Source organism: Ranitomeya variabilis, chromosome 7 (assembly GCF_051348905.1).
Source record: "Ranitomeya variabilis isolate aRanVar5 chromosome 7, aRanVar5.hap1, whole genome shotgun sequence".
NCBI lineage: Eukaryota > Metazoa > Chordata > Amphibia > Anura > Dendrobatidae > Ranitomeya > Ranitomeya variabilis.
Window position 1 is genome coordinate 181,053,987 of NC_135238.1, and position 21,242 is coordinate 181,075,228.

Below are 21,242 nucleotides of genomic sequence, written 5' to 3' on the forward strand. Positions count from 1 at the left end.
CTGCGGGAATGGAAAGCCGACGCAGCCTCAAAGAAGTCCCTCTCGCATCTCCCCTACCTCAGTGGGCGACTTTTCGGTGAACAGTTGGACACGATTATATCCAACGCCACCGGGGGTAAGAGTACCTCTCTTCCCCAACTGAAACCTAAACGCACTTACAAGAAGCGTAACCAAACTCGATTCCGATCCTTTCGGAATTCTTCGGGCTGGTCCGTCTCGCGTCCAGCACAGAATCGTAACCGTTCCCCACGCAGGGACAACTCACGATCAACGCAAAGGTCGGATAAGACCTGGCAGTCAAAAGCAGCCTAAGCAGTCTAAATCCAGAGGAGGAAAATCTCAGACTTTCTCCTCATCATGACTCACGGACCCCGGAAGACACCACACCCGTAGGCGGCCGACTTTTGCTCTTCCATCAAGTCTGGCTGCCTATTACAGAAGACAGATGGGTCAGGGAACTAGTGTCTTCCAAACAAGATAGAGTTCTGTCATGGTTCCCAATGGCAGGGACTCAGGCAAAAACGGACTAGCTCTAGGAAGATGGAATCTCAGATGACCGCGACGCTGAACCTAACACGCAACTAATAGTAGCCAGGGGGTGTGCCTACGTTTTATCCCTAGACACCTCGCACCAGCCGGAGATCTAGCTACCCCTAGTAGAGGAATACACAGACCTGGCTTGCCTCCAGGGAAACTCCAAAAGTGATAGTAGCCCCCCCACATATAATAACGGTTAGGTAAGAGGAAAACACGTACGCAGTATGAATATAGATTCAGCAAAGAGAGGCCCTCTGACTAGATAGCAGAAAATACAAAAGAGGACTTCGCGGTCACCTCAAAACCCTAAACAGCCATCCTGAAATTACTTTAACTCCGTTATCAACTCATGACACCGGAGTAGTAATTTCAGATCACTAGAGCTTCCAGCAGCAAGAGAAATATAAATGCAAGCTGGACAAACAAACACAAAAAATGCCAAAGATCCAACTTAGCTGAATTGCAGACTTGGAGCAGGTAGCAAGCAACAGAGGTGCTCTGGTAACATTGATTGCCGGCACTAGAATGACTGAGAAGCCAGACTAAATAGGAAACTCCCAGTTTCCTGATGGGAACAGGTGCAAGACAAAAGTCAGCCAGTACCACCAGTAACCACCAGAGGGAGCCCAAAAACAGAATTCACAACAGTACCCCCCCCCCTTAAGGAGGGGGCACCGAACCCTCATGAGAACCACCAGGGCGATCTTGATGCGCCCTATGAAAGGCGCGAACCAAATCAGAGGCATGAACATCGGAGGCAGTCACCCAAGAATTATCCTCCTGACCGTATCCCTTCCATTTAACCAAATATTGAAGTCTCCGTCTGGAAACGCGAGAGTCCAAAATCTTCTCCACAACATACTCCAATTCACCCTCCACCAGCACAGGAGCAGGAGGCTCAACAGAAGGAACAACCGGTACCTCGTACCTCCGCAACAACGACCGATGGAAGACATTATGAATGGTGAAAGATGCTGGTAGGTCCAAACGAAAAGATACAGGATTAAGAATCTCCAAAATCTTATAAGGACCTATGAACCGAGGTTTAAACTTAGGAGAAGAGACCTTCATAGGGACAAAACGAGAAGATAACCACACCAAGTCCCCAACGCGGAGATGATGACCCACACGACGATGACGATTAGCAAACTGCTGAGTCTTCTCCTGAGACAACTTCAAATTGTCCACCACATGACTCCAAATCCGGTGCAGTCTATCCACCACCGTGTCCACTCCAGGGCAATCCGAAGATTTCACCTGGCCAGATGAAAAACGAGGGTGAAACCCTGAATTGCAAAAGAAAGGAGAAACCAGAGTGGCAGAACTGGCCCGATTATTGAGGGCAAACTCTGCCAACGGCAAAAAGGCGACCCAATCATCCTGATCAGCAGACACAAAACACCTCAAATAAGTCTCCAAGGTCTGATTAGTTCGCTCCGTCTGGCCATTAGTCTGAGGATGGAATGCAGACGAAAAAGACAAATCAATGCCCATCCTGGCACAGAACGCTCGCCAGAACCTAGACACAAATTGAGACCCCCTGTCAGAAACGATGTTTTCCGGGATACCATGTAAACGAACCACATTCTGAAAAAATAAAGGAACCAACTCAGATGAAGAAGGCAATTTGGGCAAGGGTACCAAATGAACCATCTTAGAAAAACGGTCACACACCACCCAAATGACGGACATTTTCTGAGAAACCGGGAGGTCCGAGATAAAGTCCATAGAGATGTGCGTCCACGGCCTCTTCGGAATAGGCAAGGACAACAACAATCCACTAGCCCGAGAACAGGAAGGCTTGGCCCGAGCACAAACATCACAAGACTGTACAAAGGCACGCACATCCCGAGACAGGGAAGGCCACCAGAAGGACCTGGCCACCAAATCTCTGGTACCAAAAATTCCAGGGTGACCTGCCAACACAGAAGAATGAACCTCCGAGATGACTCTACTGGTCCACTCATCTGGAACAAACAGTCTCCCAGGCGGACAACGATCAGGCCTATCAGTCTGAAACTCCTGCAAAGCACGTCGCAAGTCTGGGGAGACAGCAGACAAAATCACCCCATCCTTAAGGATACCCGTAGGCTCAGAATCGCCAGAGGAGTCAGGCTCAAAACTCCTAGAAAGGGCATCTGCCTTCACATTTTTTGAACCCGGCAAGTATGAAACCACAAAATTAAACCGGGAGAAAAACAACGACCAGCGCGCCTGTCTAGGATTCAGACGCCTGGCAGACTCAAGGTAAATCAGATTCTTGTGATCAGTCAAGACCACCACCTGATGTCTAGCACCCTCAAGCCAATGACGCCACTCCTCAAATGCCCACTTCATAGCCAAGAGCTCCCGATTACCGACATCATAATTTCGCTCGGCGGGCGAAAACTTTCGAGAGAAGAATGCACATGGTCTCATCACTGAGCAATCGGGACTTCTCTGCGACAAAACCGCCCCCGCTCCAATCTCGGAAGCATCAACCTCGACCTGAAAAGGGAGCGAAACATCAGGCTGGCGCAACACAGGGGCGGAAGAAAAGCGGCGCTTAAGCTCCCGAAAGGCCTCCACAGCCGCAGAGGACCAATTGGCAACATCAGCACCCTTCTTAGTCAAATCAGTCAGAGGTTTAGCAACACTTGAAAACCCAGTTATAAATCGACGATAGAAATTAGCAAAGCCCAAGAACTTCTGAAGACTCTTCAGGGAAGTAGGCTGCGTCCAATCACAAATAGCCCGAACCTTGACAGGATCCATCTCAACAGAAGAAGGGGAAAAAATATACCCCAAAAAGGAGATCTTCTGAACCCCAAAAATACACTGAACCCTTTACAAACAAAGAATTGGCCCGCAAAACCTGAAAAACCTTCCTAACCTGTTGAACATGCGACTCCCAGTCATCCGAAAAGATCAAAATATCATCCAAATACACAATCATAAATTTATCCAGGTATTTACGGAAAATATCGTGCATAAAGGACTGAAAGACTGAAGGAGCATTAGAAAGACCAAAAGGCATTACCAAATACTCAAAATGGCCCTCGGGCGTATTAAATGCAGTTTTCCACTCATCTCCCTGCTTAATCCGCACCAAATTATACGCACCCCGAAGATCAATCTTAGAGAACCACTTTGCCCCTTTAATATGAGCAAATAAATCAGTCAATAGCGGCAAAGGATACTGGTATTTGACTGTAATCTTATTCAACAGGCGATAATCAATACAGGGCCTCAGGGAGCCATCTTTTTTACCCACGAAAAAAAAACCTGCTCCTAAAGGGGATGAGGATGGACGGATATGTCCCTTTTCCAAGGACTCCTTAATATACTCTCGCATAGCAGCATGCTCAGGCACAGACAGATTGAACAAACGACCCTTGGGAAACTTGCTGCCAGGAATCAAGTCTATAGCACAATCACAATCCCTGTGAGGGGGGAGAGAACTAAGTTTAGGCTCCTCAAAAACATCACAATAGTCAGACAAAAATGCCGGAATTTCAGAGGGAGTAGATGAAGCAATGGAAACCAAAGGTACTTTCCCATGAGCCCCCTGACATCCCCAGCTTAACACAGACATTGTTTTCCAGTCAAGGACTGGATTATGAGTTTGCAACCATGGCACTAAGACATCATGCAAGTTATGCAACACAAGGAAGCGAATCACCTCCCGATGGTCAGGAGTCATACACATAGTCACTTGTGTCCAGTATTGTGGTTTATTCCTAGCCAATGGTGTGGAGTCGATACCCTTCAGAGGGATAGGAACTTCCAAAGGCTCTAGGCTAAACCCACAGCGTCTGGCAAAGGACAAATCCATAAGACTCAAGGAAGCGCCAGCATCCACAGTAATAGATGATAATGAACAGATCAAAGTTACAGACAAAATAAACTTAGACTGTAAAGTGCCAATTGCAAAAGACTTATCAACCTTTTTTGTGCGTTTAGAGCATGCTGATATAACATGAGCAGAATCACCACAGTAGAAGCACAACCCATTTTTACGCCTATAATTCTGCCGTTCACTTCTGGACAGAATTCTATCACATTGCATAATCTCCGGTGTCTGCTCAGAAGACACCGCCAAATGGTGCACAGGTTTGCGCTCCCGTAAACGCCGATCAATCTGAATAGCCATAGTCATGGATTCATTCAGACCTGTGGGCGTAGGAAACCCCACCATGACATCTTTAACGGCGTCAGAGAGACCTCTGAAATTCGCCGCCAGGGCGCACTCATTCCACTGAGTAAGCACAGACCATTTTCGAAATTTTTGACAATATATTTCAGCTTCATCATGCCCTTGAGAGAGGGCTATCAAGGCCTTTTCAGCCTGAATCTCCAAATTAGGTTCCTCATAGAGCAACCCCAGTGCCAGAAAAAACGCATCCACATTGAGCAGCGCAGGATCCCCTGGTGCCAATGCAAATGCCCAATTCTGGGGGTCACCCCGCAACAAGGAAATCACAATTTTAACCTGCTGAGCGGGGTCTCCAGCGGAACGAGATCTCAGAGAAAGATACAATTTACAATTGTGCTTAAAATTCAAAAAACGAGATCTATCTCCAGAAAAGAACTCAGGTATAGGAATCTTGGGTTCAGACATAGGAGCATGTATAACATAGTCTTGGATATTTTGAACCTTAGAAGCAAGAGTATTCAGGTTTGTAGCTAAACTCTGGATATCCATTTCTTAACAGCTGAGATCTGAGCCATTCAGGGGTTAAGAGGAGAGAAAAAAAAAAAAAGGTGTCAGAAACTTCTTTTTTCTCTCTTTCTTCAGCCAATACCTTTAATACATTCGGGCCGGCAATACTGTCATGGTTCCCAATGGCAGGGACTCAGGCAAAAACGGACTAGCTCTAGGAAGATGGAATCTCAGATGACCGCGACGCTGAACCTAACACGCAACTAATAGTAGCCAGGGGGTGTGCCTACGTTTTATCCCTAGACACCTCGCACCAGCCGGAGATCTAGCTACCCCTAGTAGAGGAATACACAGACCTGGCTTGCCTCCAGGGAAACCCCAAAAGTGATAGTAGCCCCCCACATATAATAACGGTTAGGTAAGAGGAAAACACGTACGCAGTATGAATATAGATTCAGCAAAGAGAGGCCCTCTGACTAGATAGCAGAAAATACAAAAGAGGACTTCGCGGTCACCTCAAAACCCTAAACAGCCATCCTGAAATTACTTTAACTCCGTTATCAACTCATGACACCGGAGTAGTAATTTCAGATCACTAGAGCTTCCAGCAGCAAGAGAAATATAAATGCATGCTGGACAAACAAACACAAAAAATGCCAAAGATCCAACTTAGCTGAATTGCAGACTTGGAGCAGGTAGCAAGCAACAGAGGTGCTCTGGTAACATTGATTGCCGGCACTAGAATGACTGAGAAGCCAGACTAAATAGGAAACTCCCAGTTTCCTGATGGGAACAGGTGCAAGACAAAAGTCAGCCAGTACCACCAGTAACCACCAGAGGGAGCCCAAAAACAGAATTCACAACAGAGTTCACCTCCAACCCACCGGACCGATTCTTCCTCTCTATCCCTCCAAAACCACCAGCCAAGGCTAGTGCTTTCCGGCAAGCGGAGTCCTCGCTTTTTCAAGCAGGAGTCATAATACCGGTCCCCACGGCCGAGCACTTCCGAGGGTTCTACTCCAATCTATTCCTAGTCCCCAAGAAAGAAGGCAGCGTGCAGCCCATACTGGACCTAAAACAACTCAACAAATACGTACGGGTCCGTCACTTCCGCATGGAGTCCCTTCGGTCCATCATTGCGTCCATGGAGAAGGGAGAATATCTCGCCTCCATAGAAATACAAGACGCATACCTGCATATACCGATTGCACCTGCCCATCAGAGATTTCTCAGGTTTGCAATCGACCAGGACCACTACCAGTTGGTGGCTCTCCCGTTTGGACTCGCCACGGCTCCCAGAGTGTTCACCAAAGTCATGGCAGCCACCATGGACGTCCTGCACTCCAGAGGCATAGTAGTCGTTCCATACCTGGACGATCTACTCATCAAGGCTCCCACCTTCAAGGACTGTGAGCTCAGCGTCTCAATCACAATCGACACTCTGAGTCGCATGGGCTGGTTAGTCTACCTACAAAAATCATCACCAACCCCGAGTCAGTCTCTGACCTTCCTGGGAATGTGTTGTGAATTCCGTTCTTGGGCTCCCTCCGGTGGTTATAAGTAGTAATGTTGTGAGTTCTGATCTTGGGCTCCCTCCAGGGGTTATTAGTGGTATTGCTGCTCCTTTGGGTTTCTGATCAGGTGCTTTCACTTGTTGCCAATTCTCTTGGGCTATTTAATCTGGCTGGATCTTTTCCTTAGTGCCAGTCGTCAATTGTTCCTTGTTGGATTCACATCTCTGCTTTGATTTCCCTGCTATTCTGACCAAATCATCAAAGATAAGTCCTGGCTTGGTTCTTTGCAGTCCACATGTTGTGGACTTAATTGTTCAGTTTATTCTATGTTTTTCTTGTCCAGCTGTCAGTATGGATTTATTCAGCTAAGCTGGAAGCTCTGGAGAAACAGATTTATCCTCCACACCTTTAGTCAGGTGGTGGAGATTTTTTGTATACTCTGTGGTGGATTTTTCTAGTATGTTAATACTGACCGCATAGTATTCTGTCCTGTGCTATCTATCTAGCTAGAGTGGCCTCCTTTGCTCATCCTTGTTTCATTCTGCGTATGTCATTTCCCTCTCCACTCACAGTCAATATTTGTGGGGGGCTATCTATCCTTTGGGGATTTTCTCTGAGGCAAGGTAGCTTTCCTGTTTCTATCTTTAGGGGTAATTAGTCCTCCGGCTGTGACGAGGTGTCCAGGCAGTGTTAGGAACATCCCACGGCTACTTCTAGTTGTTGTGTTAAGTTCAGGGTCTGCGGTCAGTACAGGTACCACCTCCTCCAGAGCTTGTCCCATGTTGCTCCTAAACCACCAGATCATAACAGGAATGCTATTCAACACCTCCAGGGGTCTAGTGCTCCTTCCCAAGGACAAGGCACTGACTCTCCGTCTAGGAGTTCGCACCCTCCTCCGCAAACCCCCTCGATCTCTCCGGTTTGCCATGAGAGTCCTCGACAGGATGGGGGAAGCAATAGAAGCCGTTCCATTTGCCCAGTTTCGCCTCAGGCCTCTCCAACTAGCCATCCTCAAGTCCTGGGACAAGAACCCTATCTCTCTCGACAGGGAGTTCCGGCTAATGTCGTCAACCTGCGAGCCTGACGGGTTGGGGTGCAGTGCACCTACACCACAGGGCAAGTGGTCCCCAGTGGAAGCGACCATGCCCATCAACATCCTGGAAATTCGTGCCATCATCCTGGCATTGAGGGCCTTTCATCACTTACTGGCAGCCTCTCACATCAGAATACTGTCGGACAATGCCACGGCTGTGGCATATGTGAATCATCAAGGGGTGACCCGCAGTACCCAGGCGATGCGAGAAGTGTCACACATCCTCCACTGGGCGGAGGACACAGGGTCGGTTCTCTCAGCGGTCCACATTCTAGGTGTGGACAACTGGGAAGCAGACTTCCTCAGCCGACAAGGACTAGACTCGGGAGAGTGGTCTCTCCATCCCGAAATTTTTCGCAAGATCTGCCATCGCTGGAGGACCCCGGATGTGGACCTAATGGCATCCCACTTCAATGCCAATGTCTCCAACTTCATGGCTAGAACACACGATCCGCGGTCGCTCGGAGCAGACGCTCTGGTTCAGGACTGGACCCAGTTCCAGCTTCTGTACATTTTTCCACCTCTCCCCCTGATACCCAGGGTGGTGAGGAAGATCAAGCAAAAGGGAGTTCCAACCATCCTAATTGCACCGGACTGGCCCAGATGTACATGGTACGCCGACATCATACAACTTACAGCAGACGCCCCCTGGCGTCTCCCCGACCGCCACGATCTTCTATCACAAGGCCCGTTCTACCACCAGAACTCAGGGGCTCTCAATTTGACGGCGTGGCCCTTGAGACCTGGGTTCTAACCCAGGCAGGGCTCTCGCCGGACGTCATTGGAACCATGATCAGGGCACGGAAGCCAGCCTCTGCCAAGATTTATTACTGTACCTGGAAAGCTTTCTTTACCTGGTGCGAATCTCGTGGCCAGAACCCACTCCCTTATTCCCTACCCAAAGTACTTGGTTTTCTCCAATCGGGTCTGGAGGCCAGGCTGTCATTGGGCTCGCTTAAGAGCCAGGTGTCAGCCCTCTCAGTGTTTTTTCAAAGGCGCATCGCTACCAAGCCGCAAGTAAGGACTTTTCTTCAGGGGGTTTCCCGATTGGTTCCCCCCTACAGACGACCACTAGAAACGTGGGACCTCAACCTGGTCCTGAAAGCATTGCAAGAACCACCCTTCGAACCCCTTAAGGAGGTCCCGCTCCGCCTTCTCTCCCAGAAGGTGGTTTTTCCTGGTGGCAATCACCTCGCTACGCAGGGTGTCTGAACTGACAGCACTCTCCTGCAGACGGCCCTTCCTGGCCTTTCACCAGGACAAGGTAGTTCTTCATACGGTCCCATCCTTCCTTTCGAAGGTTGTGTCCAACTTCCACCTCAATGAGGAAATTTCACTACAATCCCTTTGTCCAGTTCCGGTTCATAGAGTGGAGAAGGCGCTGCATACGCTTGACCTCGTCAGGGCATTGCGTATATACGTGTCTAGGACTGCGTCCTTCCGGAAGTCTCATTCTCTTTTCCTCCTTCCGGAAGGCGGCCACAAGGGTCTGCCAGCTTCCAAAGCTACCCTTGCCAGGTGGATCAAATCCACCATACAAGAGACCTACCGCCTTAAGAATTCTCCTCTTCCAGCCGGTATTATGGCACACTCTCTGACAGGCGGTGGGGGCCTCCTGGGCCATTCGGCACCAGGCTTCGGCACAAGTGTGTAAGGCGGCCACTTGGACTAGCCTACACACGTTTACTAAACACTACAGGGTTCATACCCAGTCCTCAGCGGACGCGAGCCTGGGTAGATGTGTTCTGCAGGCGGCGGTGCCCTAAGTATATGGGCCTGTCTGCACAATATTCGTCCATTGCTTCCCACCCAGGGACTGCTTTAGGACGTCCCATGGTCCTGTGTCCCCCAATGAGGCGACAGAGTAAAGGAGATTTTTGTGTACTCACCGTAAAATCTCTTTCTCTTAGCCTCTAATTGGGGGACACAGCTCCCACCCTGTTGCCGTTTCCGGGCCGTTGTAACTGTTGAGTTCTCATATTGTTTTCTTGAGCTCGTACATAGTTGCCTTCTTACAGGCATAATTATGTTATTCATGTTACGTTCCTCCTACTGCTTTTGCACAAAACTGGAGAAGGCTGACGCCGTCCAGGGGTGTATACCGCAGAGGAGGAGCCACAGTTAATCTTTTTCAGATTATGCATAGTGTCGCCTCCTAGTGGACAGCAGCATAACACCCATGGTCCTGTGTCCCCCAATTAGAGGCTAAGAGAAAGAGGTTTTACGGTGAGTTTCTCTCCGTGACGATGATGCAATTGTGTTTCTGCTTGGAGGCGTTTGAATTGCCTAACAAATGTTGATTGAGCTACCCTAGTATTTACCGAGTTCCAGGTCAAAAGTGGTCAGGTTTTGCTCTGATTTTTATTCCCGCTGCTCCCCTGACCATTCTTTTGTTTTGGGATATTTTTTGTATATTTTTATTTTATTTTTTGTCATAAATCTGACATACAGTTTTAGAAATATAGGCCTTTTTTATTTAGCGATAAATTTCATAGTCTTTACAAGGTGGCAGAGCTCATAAGATAATTATGCAAAACAGGCTACATATGCCCTTAGATAACCCTGGGAGCAACGTCTCCTTGGTAAAGAACATAAACATTGGCATTAGATAAAAAGACCAGAGATCTGGGACCATGTGGTGGATTTAAAAAAAAAAAAAATATATATATATATTTACATATATATTATTTTTATATACAGTATAAAAACTATATGTAGTTTTTCTCATATGTGAAGAAAAAAAAATTCCAATCTGATTTTTTTTTTCCCTTGGTTCCATAAAGTCAGATCAAAAACAGACATGTGTCAAAAATTTTTTGGTCCTCGAAAATCACGGATATGTGAATGGCCCCATAGTGTATCACGGGTATGAGTGCTATCCGTGAAAACCACAAGTTGTACTCGTACGCGACAATCAGATGTCTGAATGAGGCCTGAGTGCGTGTGAGATTTTAATGATATTTTTAACAACTTGGTAGCTTTTCATTCGGAGGTACCATGTGCTGTGTCCAAGTGTGTAGCCAAAATGTAACAGTTGTCTGTTCATTTTTCGCAGGGAACAAATGGATCGCAGCTCTGGGACACGGCATTTGCAATACGGGCATATTTAGAGGTAAAGTATGTGAACTACAAGCAGTTGTGCCTCATCTTGGGGACATTTTGTAAGATTTAATTTCTTTTATTTACATTAGTGAAAAAAACCTGAAAAAAAATTACAATAAAGCCCATATTTTTTTCTTATCAGTTTTTATATAGTTTGTTTCAGTATGTTTTTATTATTTTTTTTTTTTTGCCGTCTGTCTACAGGCTGGAGCACACAAGAGAAAACAATTTGAGAAAACTTTGGAGAAGGCGCATGAATTTCTTCGCATTACACAGGTGACGTTTTGGAAAATATTAAGAGGAGCTTGAAGAGATGTGAACACTACAGTATATACATCTTTTGAACACTTTTTTTTTTTGCATTGGATGCTGCTTTTCTTTTGTCTTCACTACTTCAGATGAGATGATGAATCTTGAAGCTAATCTTAGCTTATATATATATATACACAGTACAGACCAAAAGTTTGGACACACCTTCTCATTTAAAGATTTTTCTGTATTTTCATGACTATGAAAATTGTACATTCACACTGAAGGCATCAAAACTATGAATTAACACATGTGGAATTATATACTTAACAAAAAAGTGTGAAACAACTGAAAATATGCCTTATATTCTAGGTTCTTATATTCTAGTAGCCACCTTTTGCTTTGATGACTGCTTTGCACACTCTTGGCATTCTCTTGATAAGCTGCCAGAGGTAGTCACCGGGAATAGTTTTCACTTCACAGGTGTGGCCTGTCAGGTATAATAAGTGGGATTTCTTGCCTTATAAATGGGCAGCATCAATAGTAAAAACTTGGTCACACAGGGTTAATAGCGGCAGTAACGGAGTGTGTAACCCGCGGCATAACGCGGTCCGTTACCGCTGGCATTAACCCTGTGTGAGCGGTGACTGACTGACTGGAGGGGAGTATGCGGGCGCCGGGCACTGACTGCATTGGAGTAGGGAGGGACTAATCGGACTGTGCCCATCGCTGATTGGTCGCGGCAGCCATGACAGGCAGCTGGTGAGACCAATCAGCGACGCGGGATTTCCGTGACGGAAGTTGTCGAAAGAAAGACGGAAGTACCCCTTAGACAATTATATATATAGATATATATATATATATAATATATATATATATATATATATATATATATATATATATATATATATATATTAAAAAACACAACTAAAATTAACATAAATGAAGAATCTGAGCTTAGATTAGCTTCGGCACAGGTCACAGAGCTTACATGATGCAATGAGAAAAGTATGCTATCGAGCAGCGTGCACTGTTCTGTATTACATGCAAGCTCTACAAGTTACACAGTAGTACATTTTTAATAACAGACAACTGCAAGCCTGTTCTTTTTATTTATTGTGGCATCCCAGGAGTCATACGTTGTGGTTTTTGGGTGACAAAGTCAGATGAGGGCTTGTTTTTTTTCCGTGATCAGTTGTGTTTGTCAGTCACATACACATAATATATGATTAATATCTTTATGTTGCAGATACCTGATAACCCACCAGAGTACAAGAAATACTACAGACAGATGAACAAGGTGGGTATATATTATAAAGGAGTGTTCGTGGTCCTCTGTAGGTTTCCTGAGGGGGCAGGTGTATTTACCATACAAATTACATTACATCATTCTTCCTAACAAGTGACTCTTTTAGAAACACAGTATCCGATATCTTGTTTTCCTTTGAGTATTTTCAGTACTATGACTTTTTGTTGTAATCCAGGGCGGATTCCCATTCAGCACTCGGGACTGTGGTTGGATTGTAGCAGATTGTACTGCGGAGGGGCTGAAGTCTGCAATGCTGCTCCAAGAAAACTGCTCTTTCTTATCTGAACATATTCCAAGGAGCAGATTACGGGATGCCGTCGATGTGGTAAGAAACGTGCAGCTGTATGTGGGAATTGGTGGTCTTCTGTGATGTAACTTGATAATTTCGATGTGCTGTAGCTACTTAGTATGAACAATTCTGATGGGGGATTTGCTACCTATGAAACCAAACGAGGTGGCCGCTTGTTGGAAAGGCTCAATCCCTCTGAAGTGTTTGGTACGTACATAGTAATGTAATAAATACATCCTGATGAGGAGCATGGAGATCACATTCAATGCTTTCACTCACTGCAGGCGATATTATGATTGACTACACCTATGTCGAGTGCACATCTGCTGCAATGCAAGCCTTGAAACATTACCAAGCCTGGGACCCGGACTACAGAGCACATGAAATCGGGTAATTTCTCAGACATTCTTCTTCAAAGGCAATGTTACATATTCCTGATGTTCAGAAAATTATTTACTTTATATAAATTTGCCTTTCAGATTTGTATGGCAAACTCATTTAAAGGGGTTGTTTGGTCAGAAGATATTGATGCCCTATCCTCTTGAATAGGAGCTGTTCTGCAGTACCTGGCAGCGGCTGCTACACTTAGAATGAATCTGATCAGTTTGGGTCCTGGGTATCTGCCCACCACCGATCTGATATTGATGACCTAGCCAAAAGAAAAGTCATCAGTATCTTAAGATCAGAAAACCCCTTTAAGGTTTTTTCATCTTAAAGCACCTTCCAATGATAGATTATAAATGCATGACCGCTTGTAAATGATCAAATTCTGGTATTACCGCTGCACTGGCACTTTTAGGTCTGTGACATTGCATCCACAGTACTGTACTTCTTGGCCATAATTCCCTTTCCAGCAGGGAAATGGCCCTCGTATAGAAAGGAATCTTTCTCAAAACTATAAGGCTAGGTTCACATTGCGTTTGGGCAATCCGTTTAGCGCTAGCGGATTGCGCTAACGCAATGTATTTGTAGGGGTCGCGTTTAGGGGTCGCGTTAACGTCCCCGCTCTCGCAGATCCCCGATCTGCGAGAGCGGGGAACGGACCTCGGGCGCGCCGCGGACGCTGCAAGCAGCGTCCGAGGCGCGCCACAAAAGAATGGCACATCGCTAGCGCGAGCCGAAAAAGGCACGCGCTTGTGATGCGCTTCAGACAGAAACAACATTGCTGTCAATGGGTGCGCTAACGGACCCGTTGCACGGCGCTAATTGCGACATTTTTGCCGTGCAACGCTGTCCGTTAGCGATCACCCAATAACGCAATGTGAACCTAGCCTAATGGGCGACTGTACTGATTTTCTGATCAAGACTTTTCTTCTCTTTTTTTTGTTTACTTAGGGAAACTCTCAAACAAGGCCTGGATTACTGTCGCAGGGTTCAGCGTAAAGATGGATCCTGGGAAGGGTAAGTATTCTAGAACTGTGTTATCATATAGATTTTTGAACTTTTGGTACAATCCTTCTCTCGATGAATACGTTAAGGAGCGCAGCACCTAGAACCTTCCAGTAGTAGGCAGAAAAGAAGCATTGTCTCTGTCTGGTGGGCTAACTGGCCAGCTCAGGTTTGTGCCAAAAGCAGCAAGAGAGAAAAAAAAAAAAAATCTGTAAAAGTAGAACCAACATGATCTGAACCCGGGGAAGAGAGCCATGTGCAGAGCGGTAGGAAGTCAACTCTGGAGAGCAGTAAAATATGTATAGGGTAGGACTGGTGTGCCCTAGTGTAGTCAACAGCACAGGGATTTTACAAGACGTGGAAAGGTTTAATTTTCTCCATAATAGCAATGGACCTGTTGGGAGGATAATGGTTTTTGTAGCAGAAAATGTGCATTAAAAAGCTGCTGTGTGAGCACGCTGCCCTCCACATGTTCTCTTGTGTGGCGCTTTCCACGTCACCCCCACCAGTTTACTTTTTATTCTACCTAATATCAGCCTCCTAATGACAGATCCTGAACCAATGATGCTGGGTCCCCAATGCTCAGAACAAGAAATGTTGTTTTTTCTTAGTTTAATATATTCTTCTATTTCTCCCCATTGTCGAGGTCCTGGGGTGTGTGCTTTACATATGGCATATGGTTTGGACTGGAGGCCTTTGCTTGCATGGGATATAAGTACTCAGATGGGTGAGTGTCATCAAGGAGCCGACACGTACATGCAAAACAATGTCTGATATGTTAGTTGTTGAGTTGTGTGCAGTCGTTGGGACTAAGGTTGTCCAAGGGGATATTATTAGTTAAAATGATTACTTTTTTTATCTACTATCACTTTTTGGTACTTTTAGCTACAAAAAAAATACAACTTGAGGGTGAAGAGGTTGACCCTGACTTTTATTTTCTTCAGTTGTCCTAAATGGGTATTCCCATCTCCAAGATCCTTTCCCAATAGCTAGTAGGTGTAGTACTAATATTATCAAATACCTCCAATTAGAAATGTAGAATAGTTCTTCTGATTCGCTATGTCTCTTACCCCATGTGCAGAGCATTGCAGTAGCTTAGATGTCCATGGTTACAACCACTGGCGTAGTGATAGTTGCTACTGGTCGTAACCATGGATACCTAAGCTATACCCTGCACATGAGGTAAGGGACATGGCTAATCAGAAGAACTCTACTGAATTTCTAATTGGAGGTATTTGCTAATATTATTATTATTGCACCTGCTACATATTGGGATAGGATCTTGGATATGGGAATGCCACTTTAGCTCTAACAGGCATTTATGTTACCTAGAAACAAAGAAAAACTTAGCAGAGTAAGTTATTGCTGGCATTTGTGAAATGAATTGATTTCTACCAATCCGCCTTGTTGTGTCCTACACCATTCAGTTGCCCGGAGGTCACCCGTGCCTGCGATTTTCTTCTCTCTCACCAAATGGAAGATGGAGGCTGGGGGGAGGACTTTGAATCATGTGAAGAGAGAAGATATGTTCAGAGTGCCAGCTCTCAGCTACACAACACCTGCTGGGCACTGCTGGCTCTGATGGCCGTCAGGTACGACCACTTTTATGGCGACTGGTGCTGGATGTTCTCTTTGCACTGAGGTTTACAAAAGCTGACTGTGCGTGTTCCCGGAAATATGGGGCCGGTTCTCGCTGTAGAGGACAATCTGCATTCACACATTCACGTGTCAAGGTCCGAGCATGAATTCATGGACTGTTCACGGGTCTCCTGGCTCAAACTTGGCAGCCTCAAATATGCTTATGACGCCGTCAAGTTCGGATCAGGAGACCCGTGGACAGTCCATGGATTACGGCCCGTGCTCAGACCGTGACGTACGGATGTGTGAATGCGACATGCTTTTTATGTGCTGTACTGATCACAGGGTCGGGCTGTGTGATAGAAGCTTTCTGTTGAGCTTGCTGATCTTTTGCAGGTTTCCCAATGTTGGTGTTTTGGAGAGAGGAGTAAAACTGCTACTGGAGAAGCAGCTCAGCAACGGAGACTGGCCTCAGGTACAGCAAAATATAGAAACACATAAAATAGATTTATATCAAAGAACCTAAAAATGCTTTCATTGTTAAAAAAAAATAAAAATATAAAAAAAATCAGTAAGGTATAGAAGCCTTGGTTTGATTCCTCTGTGACTCAAAATAGCCCCCAAATAATGAGGAGTATTTTCTTGAGATACAGTATGGGATATTTGGTGCCTGACATGGGGGGGTCTTATGGTTTTGGTTAAAGGGACTCTGTCACCTGAATTTGGAGGGAACAATTTTCAGCCATAGGGGCGGGGTTTTCGGGTGTTTGATTCACCCTTTCCTTATCCGCTGGCTGCATGCTGGCTGCAATATTGGATTGAAGTTCATTCTCTGTCCTCCATAGTACACGCCTGCGTAAGGCAAGATTGCCTTGTGCAGGCATGTACTACGGAGGACAGAGAATTAACTTCAATCCAATATTGCAGCCAGCATGCAGCCAGCGGATAAGGAAAGGGTGAATCAAACACCCGAAAACCCCGCCCATATGACTGAAAATTGTTCCCTCCAAATTCAGGTGACAGAGTCCTTTTAATGAGAAATGCTTTGTTCTATGATGTAACCTTGTTATGTTGGAAAATCCTCTATAAAATTAATTAAAAAAAAATGATGGTGCATGGTTAAAGCTTCTGCTCATAGGATGAGCGTGTTCTGTCTCCAGGTATCAAATGCAAACCCTGTGGAAAAGACAGAAGTGGTTTATTACTGCATTTGTCTTCTTTTTCACTGGCTACATAGCACTCAATGACCGCTGTGTAGCGTGCCGAAGCATTGGCACTGCCGACCAGTAGAGTGCACTGTCAGTCATTACATGTCTTACGCTGGTAACAGCATTTAACATGTTAACAGCCGTGGGTGGATCGCGATTCCACCCGCGGCTGTTAGGGGCACATGCCAGCTGATGAAATCGGCTGACATGTGCCAGAATAGATGTAGGCTCATCGCAACGGGGGAGACCCGACATGCACCGCACATGTACGGCACACCTGGTGAAGAGGTTAAACAACAACCACATGTCACGGGGAGACTAGGTGGGTAAGAGCTTATAACCCTGGCCCCTGCAATTTCCCTCAGACTAGGGAAATCCTGACTGACCCTCTACCTGGAGTTTACACTGATGGTGTGCATGTCCAGGGCTCCACCCTCTCCCTACCTCCTGTTAAGCCCTAGGCTGATACCACCGCCCACAACCCAGTGAAGATGTAATAACAATACCCACAATTAGAACAGACAAGGATAACGGAAACTATACACCACACAACAGTCACTCAGGAATACACTATAAATGTGCAGGGCAAAATAAATACAAATATAGGAAGGAGTTAATAAGACACAGGAAAATACACCACCAGCAATGACTCTCCAACTACCAGCTCACCACTCCAGACTGAGATAACAACGGAAAAGACAGAAGCTATAATCGGCGACGCCCAAAGATCAGGAGAACTATTTAAAGGAAATGGGCATGGCCCAGCTTCCAATCCGAGGATCAGGTACATTAACCCCGGAACAGCTAAATAAAAACTAGCCGACGCCAATGAGCAAATAGTGGTCAAAAGCGGAATTACCGCTGTCTGTCGGACGACCTGGTCTGAACAGCGTCCGACATGACAGTACCCCGCCTTCTACGAGGGACCCCAGGGCCCTCACGGCTTATAGGACCCGGCTTGTCTGGATGGCGACGACGAAAAAACCTGACCAGCCGATCCGCATGAATGTCCGAGGCTGGTACCCAGGACCTCTCCTCAGGCCCATAACCACGCCAGTGTACCAAGTATTGTAAAGTGCGGCGCACCACACGAGAGTCAACCACCCTGGAGACTTCAAATTCCAGGTTACCATCCACCAAGACTGGAGGTGGCATAGGCGCCGTGTCCACAGAACCCACCACCTTCTTTAGAAGAGACCTGTGGAACACGTTGTATATCTTATACACCGTAGGGAGCTCCAGTCGGTACGCTACTGGGTTAGTGACGGTGGTGACCCTAAATGAACCAATAAACCCAATTTAAGGGATGGTATCTTGAGTCTTATGATTTTTGTGGATAACCACACCCAGTCATCCACACTCAGGTCCGGACCTGGCACACGACTACTGTCAGCCACACGTTTGTACCTAGCACCCACACTCAACAGGCGCTGTTTAACTCTCCTCCAGACTGTTGACAATTGTGCTCCTAACTGGTCTTCCTCCGGAACGCCGGAAGAGCCCCTCTGACTCAAAGTATAAAACTGAAAATGTAGCCCGTGAACACAAAAAAACAGAGACTCCCCAGACGACTCCTGGCGGTGATTATTGATGGCAAACTCAGCCAAAGGAAGGAATGTAGACCACTCCTCCTGATTATCAGAGACAAAGCAGCGTAAGTACTGCTCCAAATTTTGGTTCATACGCTCGGTCTGACCATTTGCCTGGGGATGAAATGCAGACGAATGAGACAACTTGATCCCCAGCCGTGAGCAAAATGCTTTCCAAAATTTTGCTACAAACTGAGTACCCCTATCTGACACGATGTCAGACGGAACTCCATGAAGCCTGACCACCTCCTGCACAAACACCTGAGCAAGAGTCTTAGCGTTAGGTAAAGAAGGCAAAGACACAAAGTGCGACATTTTAGAAAACCGATCAACAATCACCAAAATGACCGTGTTCCCAGCTGAGGGAGGCAAATCAGTGATGAAATCCATGGAGATTTCCATCCATGGCTTACTAGGTACCTCGAGAGGAAGTAGTGTGCCAACAGGACGGGAGCAGGGCGTCTTAGCCCTAGCGCACGTGGTGCAAGCTGACACATATGAGACCACGTCCTGTCGGATTTTGGGCCACCAAAACCGACGTGACACCAACTCCAAAGTACCTCTAACCCCTGGGTGGCCCGCCAGGACAGTATCATGATGCTCCGCCAACACCTTTAGGCGGAGATGAAGCGGTAGAAAAGATTTGTTAATGGGAAGCTCAGATGGTACCTCCTCCTGAGCCTCGGCAATCTCAGCCTCAACCTCGGTAGTGAGAGCTGAAACCACAACAACCTTTTGGAGAATGGGTACTGGGTCTTCCCGAGGTTCTCCCCCCGGAAAACACCTGGACAGAGCGTCCGCCTTAGTGTTTTTAGACCCTGGTCTGTAAGTGACAACAAAGTTGAACCGCGTGAAAAACAATGCCCAGCGAGCCTGCCTGGGAGACAGACGCTTGGCAGACTCCAAATACAGCAGATTCTTATGATCGGTAATAACAGTGACCTGATGTACCGACCCCTCCAAGAAGTGTCGCCATTCCTCAAAGGCCAACTTAATAGCCAACAACTCCCTGTTGCCGATATTGTAGTTACGTTCGGTGGACGACAGTTTTTTGGAGAAGTAGGCGCACGGACGCAAACTATTCAAAGATGAGCCTTGAGATAGTACCGCCCCCACACCAACCTCAGACGCATCGACTTCCACCACAAAGGGTTTAGATACGTCTGGCTGCACAAGAATGGGGGCTGAAACAAAACTGTTCTTGAGAAATTCAAATGCGCGCACAGCAGCCTCAGGCCAAACGGAGAAATTGGTACCCTTTTTAGTCATGTCAGTTAGCGGTTTTTCAATGATGGAAAAATCCTTGATAAATTTCCTATAGTAGTTAGAAAACCCAAGGAACCGCTGAAGTGCTTTCAGGTTATCAGGACGTTCCCAATGCAGCACCGCTTGCACCTTAGTGGCGTCCATTTTAAAACCAGAAGCAGACACAATATAACCCAAGAACGGCAACTCTTGAACAAAAAATACACATTTCTCAAGTTTAGCATACAGCTTATTCTCTCTGAGAAGCTGTAACACCTGCCTGACATGATCTAAATGAGCATCACGGTCGCAAGAATATATGAGAATGTCATCTAGGTACACGATAACGAATTTCCCCAAAACATGCGAGAACACATCATTGATGAAATGTTGGAACACTGCAGGTGCGTTAGTCAACCCAAAAGGCATCACCAACTTTTCAAAATGACCTTCAGGGGTATTAAAAGCCGTCTTCCACTCATCACCTGGACGGACTCTTATGAGGTTGTACGCCCCCCTGAGGTCAAGCTTGGTAAACCACTTAGCACCTGCCACCTGGTTGAACAAGTCAGGTATCAGTGGCATAGGGTATGGATCACGAACCGTAATCTGGTTCAATTCCCTGAAATCCAAACACGGGCGTAATCCGCCATCTTTCTTCTTCACAAAGAAGAACCCTGCTGCCACCGGCGAGGATGACGGCCTGATGTGCCCTTTGCTCAAACTTTCAGAAATGTAATCCTTGAGCGCTTGTCTCTCCGGACCGGAGATGTTGAACATCCTTGCTTTAGGCAACTTGGCCCCTGATTTAAACCTGATAGAACAGTCATAGGGGCGGTGTGGTGGCAACTCTGAACAACCCGTCTCAGAGAACACATCCGCATAATCCTGAAGTGACTCAGGAACGCTTGAAGTCACAGCGGACACACATGTGGCCAGGCAATTCTCCTGACAGAAATCACTCCACTGGATTATGTCCTGAGTTTTCCAGTCAATAACCGGGTTGTGTGTAGGCAACCATGGAAAACCCAGAACCAATTGTGTCGGAAGACTCTTGAGCACCTTACATGTGACCTGCTCGAAATGAAGAACCCCAATGTGGAGTTTAACCTCAGCCACGAACTCAGTAATCTCCCCCTGAGGGAGAGGAGCAGAATTGATGGTGACCACGCGGATAGGATGAGGCAGTTTTTCAATCCTAAAACCAGCAGTGCGCGCAAACTCCTCATCAATGAGATTTGTGGCAGAACCACTATCCACAAAAACAGTGATTGGTATCTCTCTGCCAGCGACAACAACTTTGGCAGGGAGCATGCACTGAGAAACCATCATGGAGGATATACGTACATAAGCTCAGATTGGACTCCTCCACACCCTCTGAGCTTAGAAGTTTTCCGCCGATGCATTTTTCTTTAACAGTAGAGGACAGATATTAATAAAATGACCAGTTTTACCACAGAAAAAACAGGCTCCCTGCTTCCTGAGTACAGGGGTACAA

At 46.4% G+C, this 21,242-nt stretch overlaps 1 protein-coding gene across 1 annotated transcript in view; it reads left to right on the forward strand.

The window, feature by feature from the left end:
• The window catches only part of LOC143786269 (lanosterol synthase-like), a 31,228-nt gene extending 14,856 nt beyond the window's left edge, over positions 1-16,372 (forward strand). Inside the window, exons 5-14 of the mRNA XM_077275546.1 lie at positions 10,842-10,898; positions 11,093-11,164; positions 12,387-12,437; positions 12,622-12,771; positions 12,846-12,942; positions 13,020-13,125; positions 14,071-14,136; positions 14,771-14,851; positions 15,552-15,716; positions 16,099-16,372. Of these exons, the coding sequence (XP_077131661.1) occupies positions 10,842-10,898; positions 11,093-11,164; positions 12,387-12,437; positions 12,622-12,771; positions 12,846-12,942; positions 13,020-13,125; positions 14,071-14,136; positions 14,771-14,851; positions 15,552-15,716; positions 16,099-16,228 (975 nt within the window). The 3' untranslated portion in view covers positions 16,229-16,372. The remainder of the gene's footprint in view (positions 1-10,841; positions 10,899-11,092; positions 11,165-12,386; positions 12,438-12,621; positions 12,772-12,845; positions 12,943-13,019; positions 13,126-14,070; positions 14,137-14,770; positions 14,852-15,551; positions 15,717-16,098) is intronic.
• Positions 16,373-21,242: the final 4,870 nt, after the last annotated feature.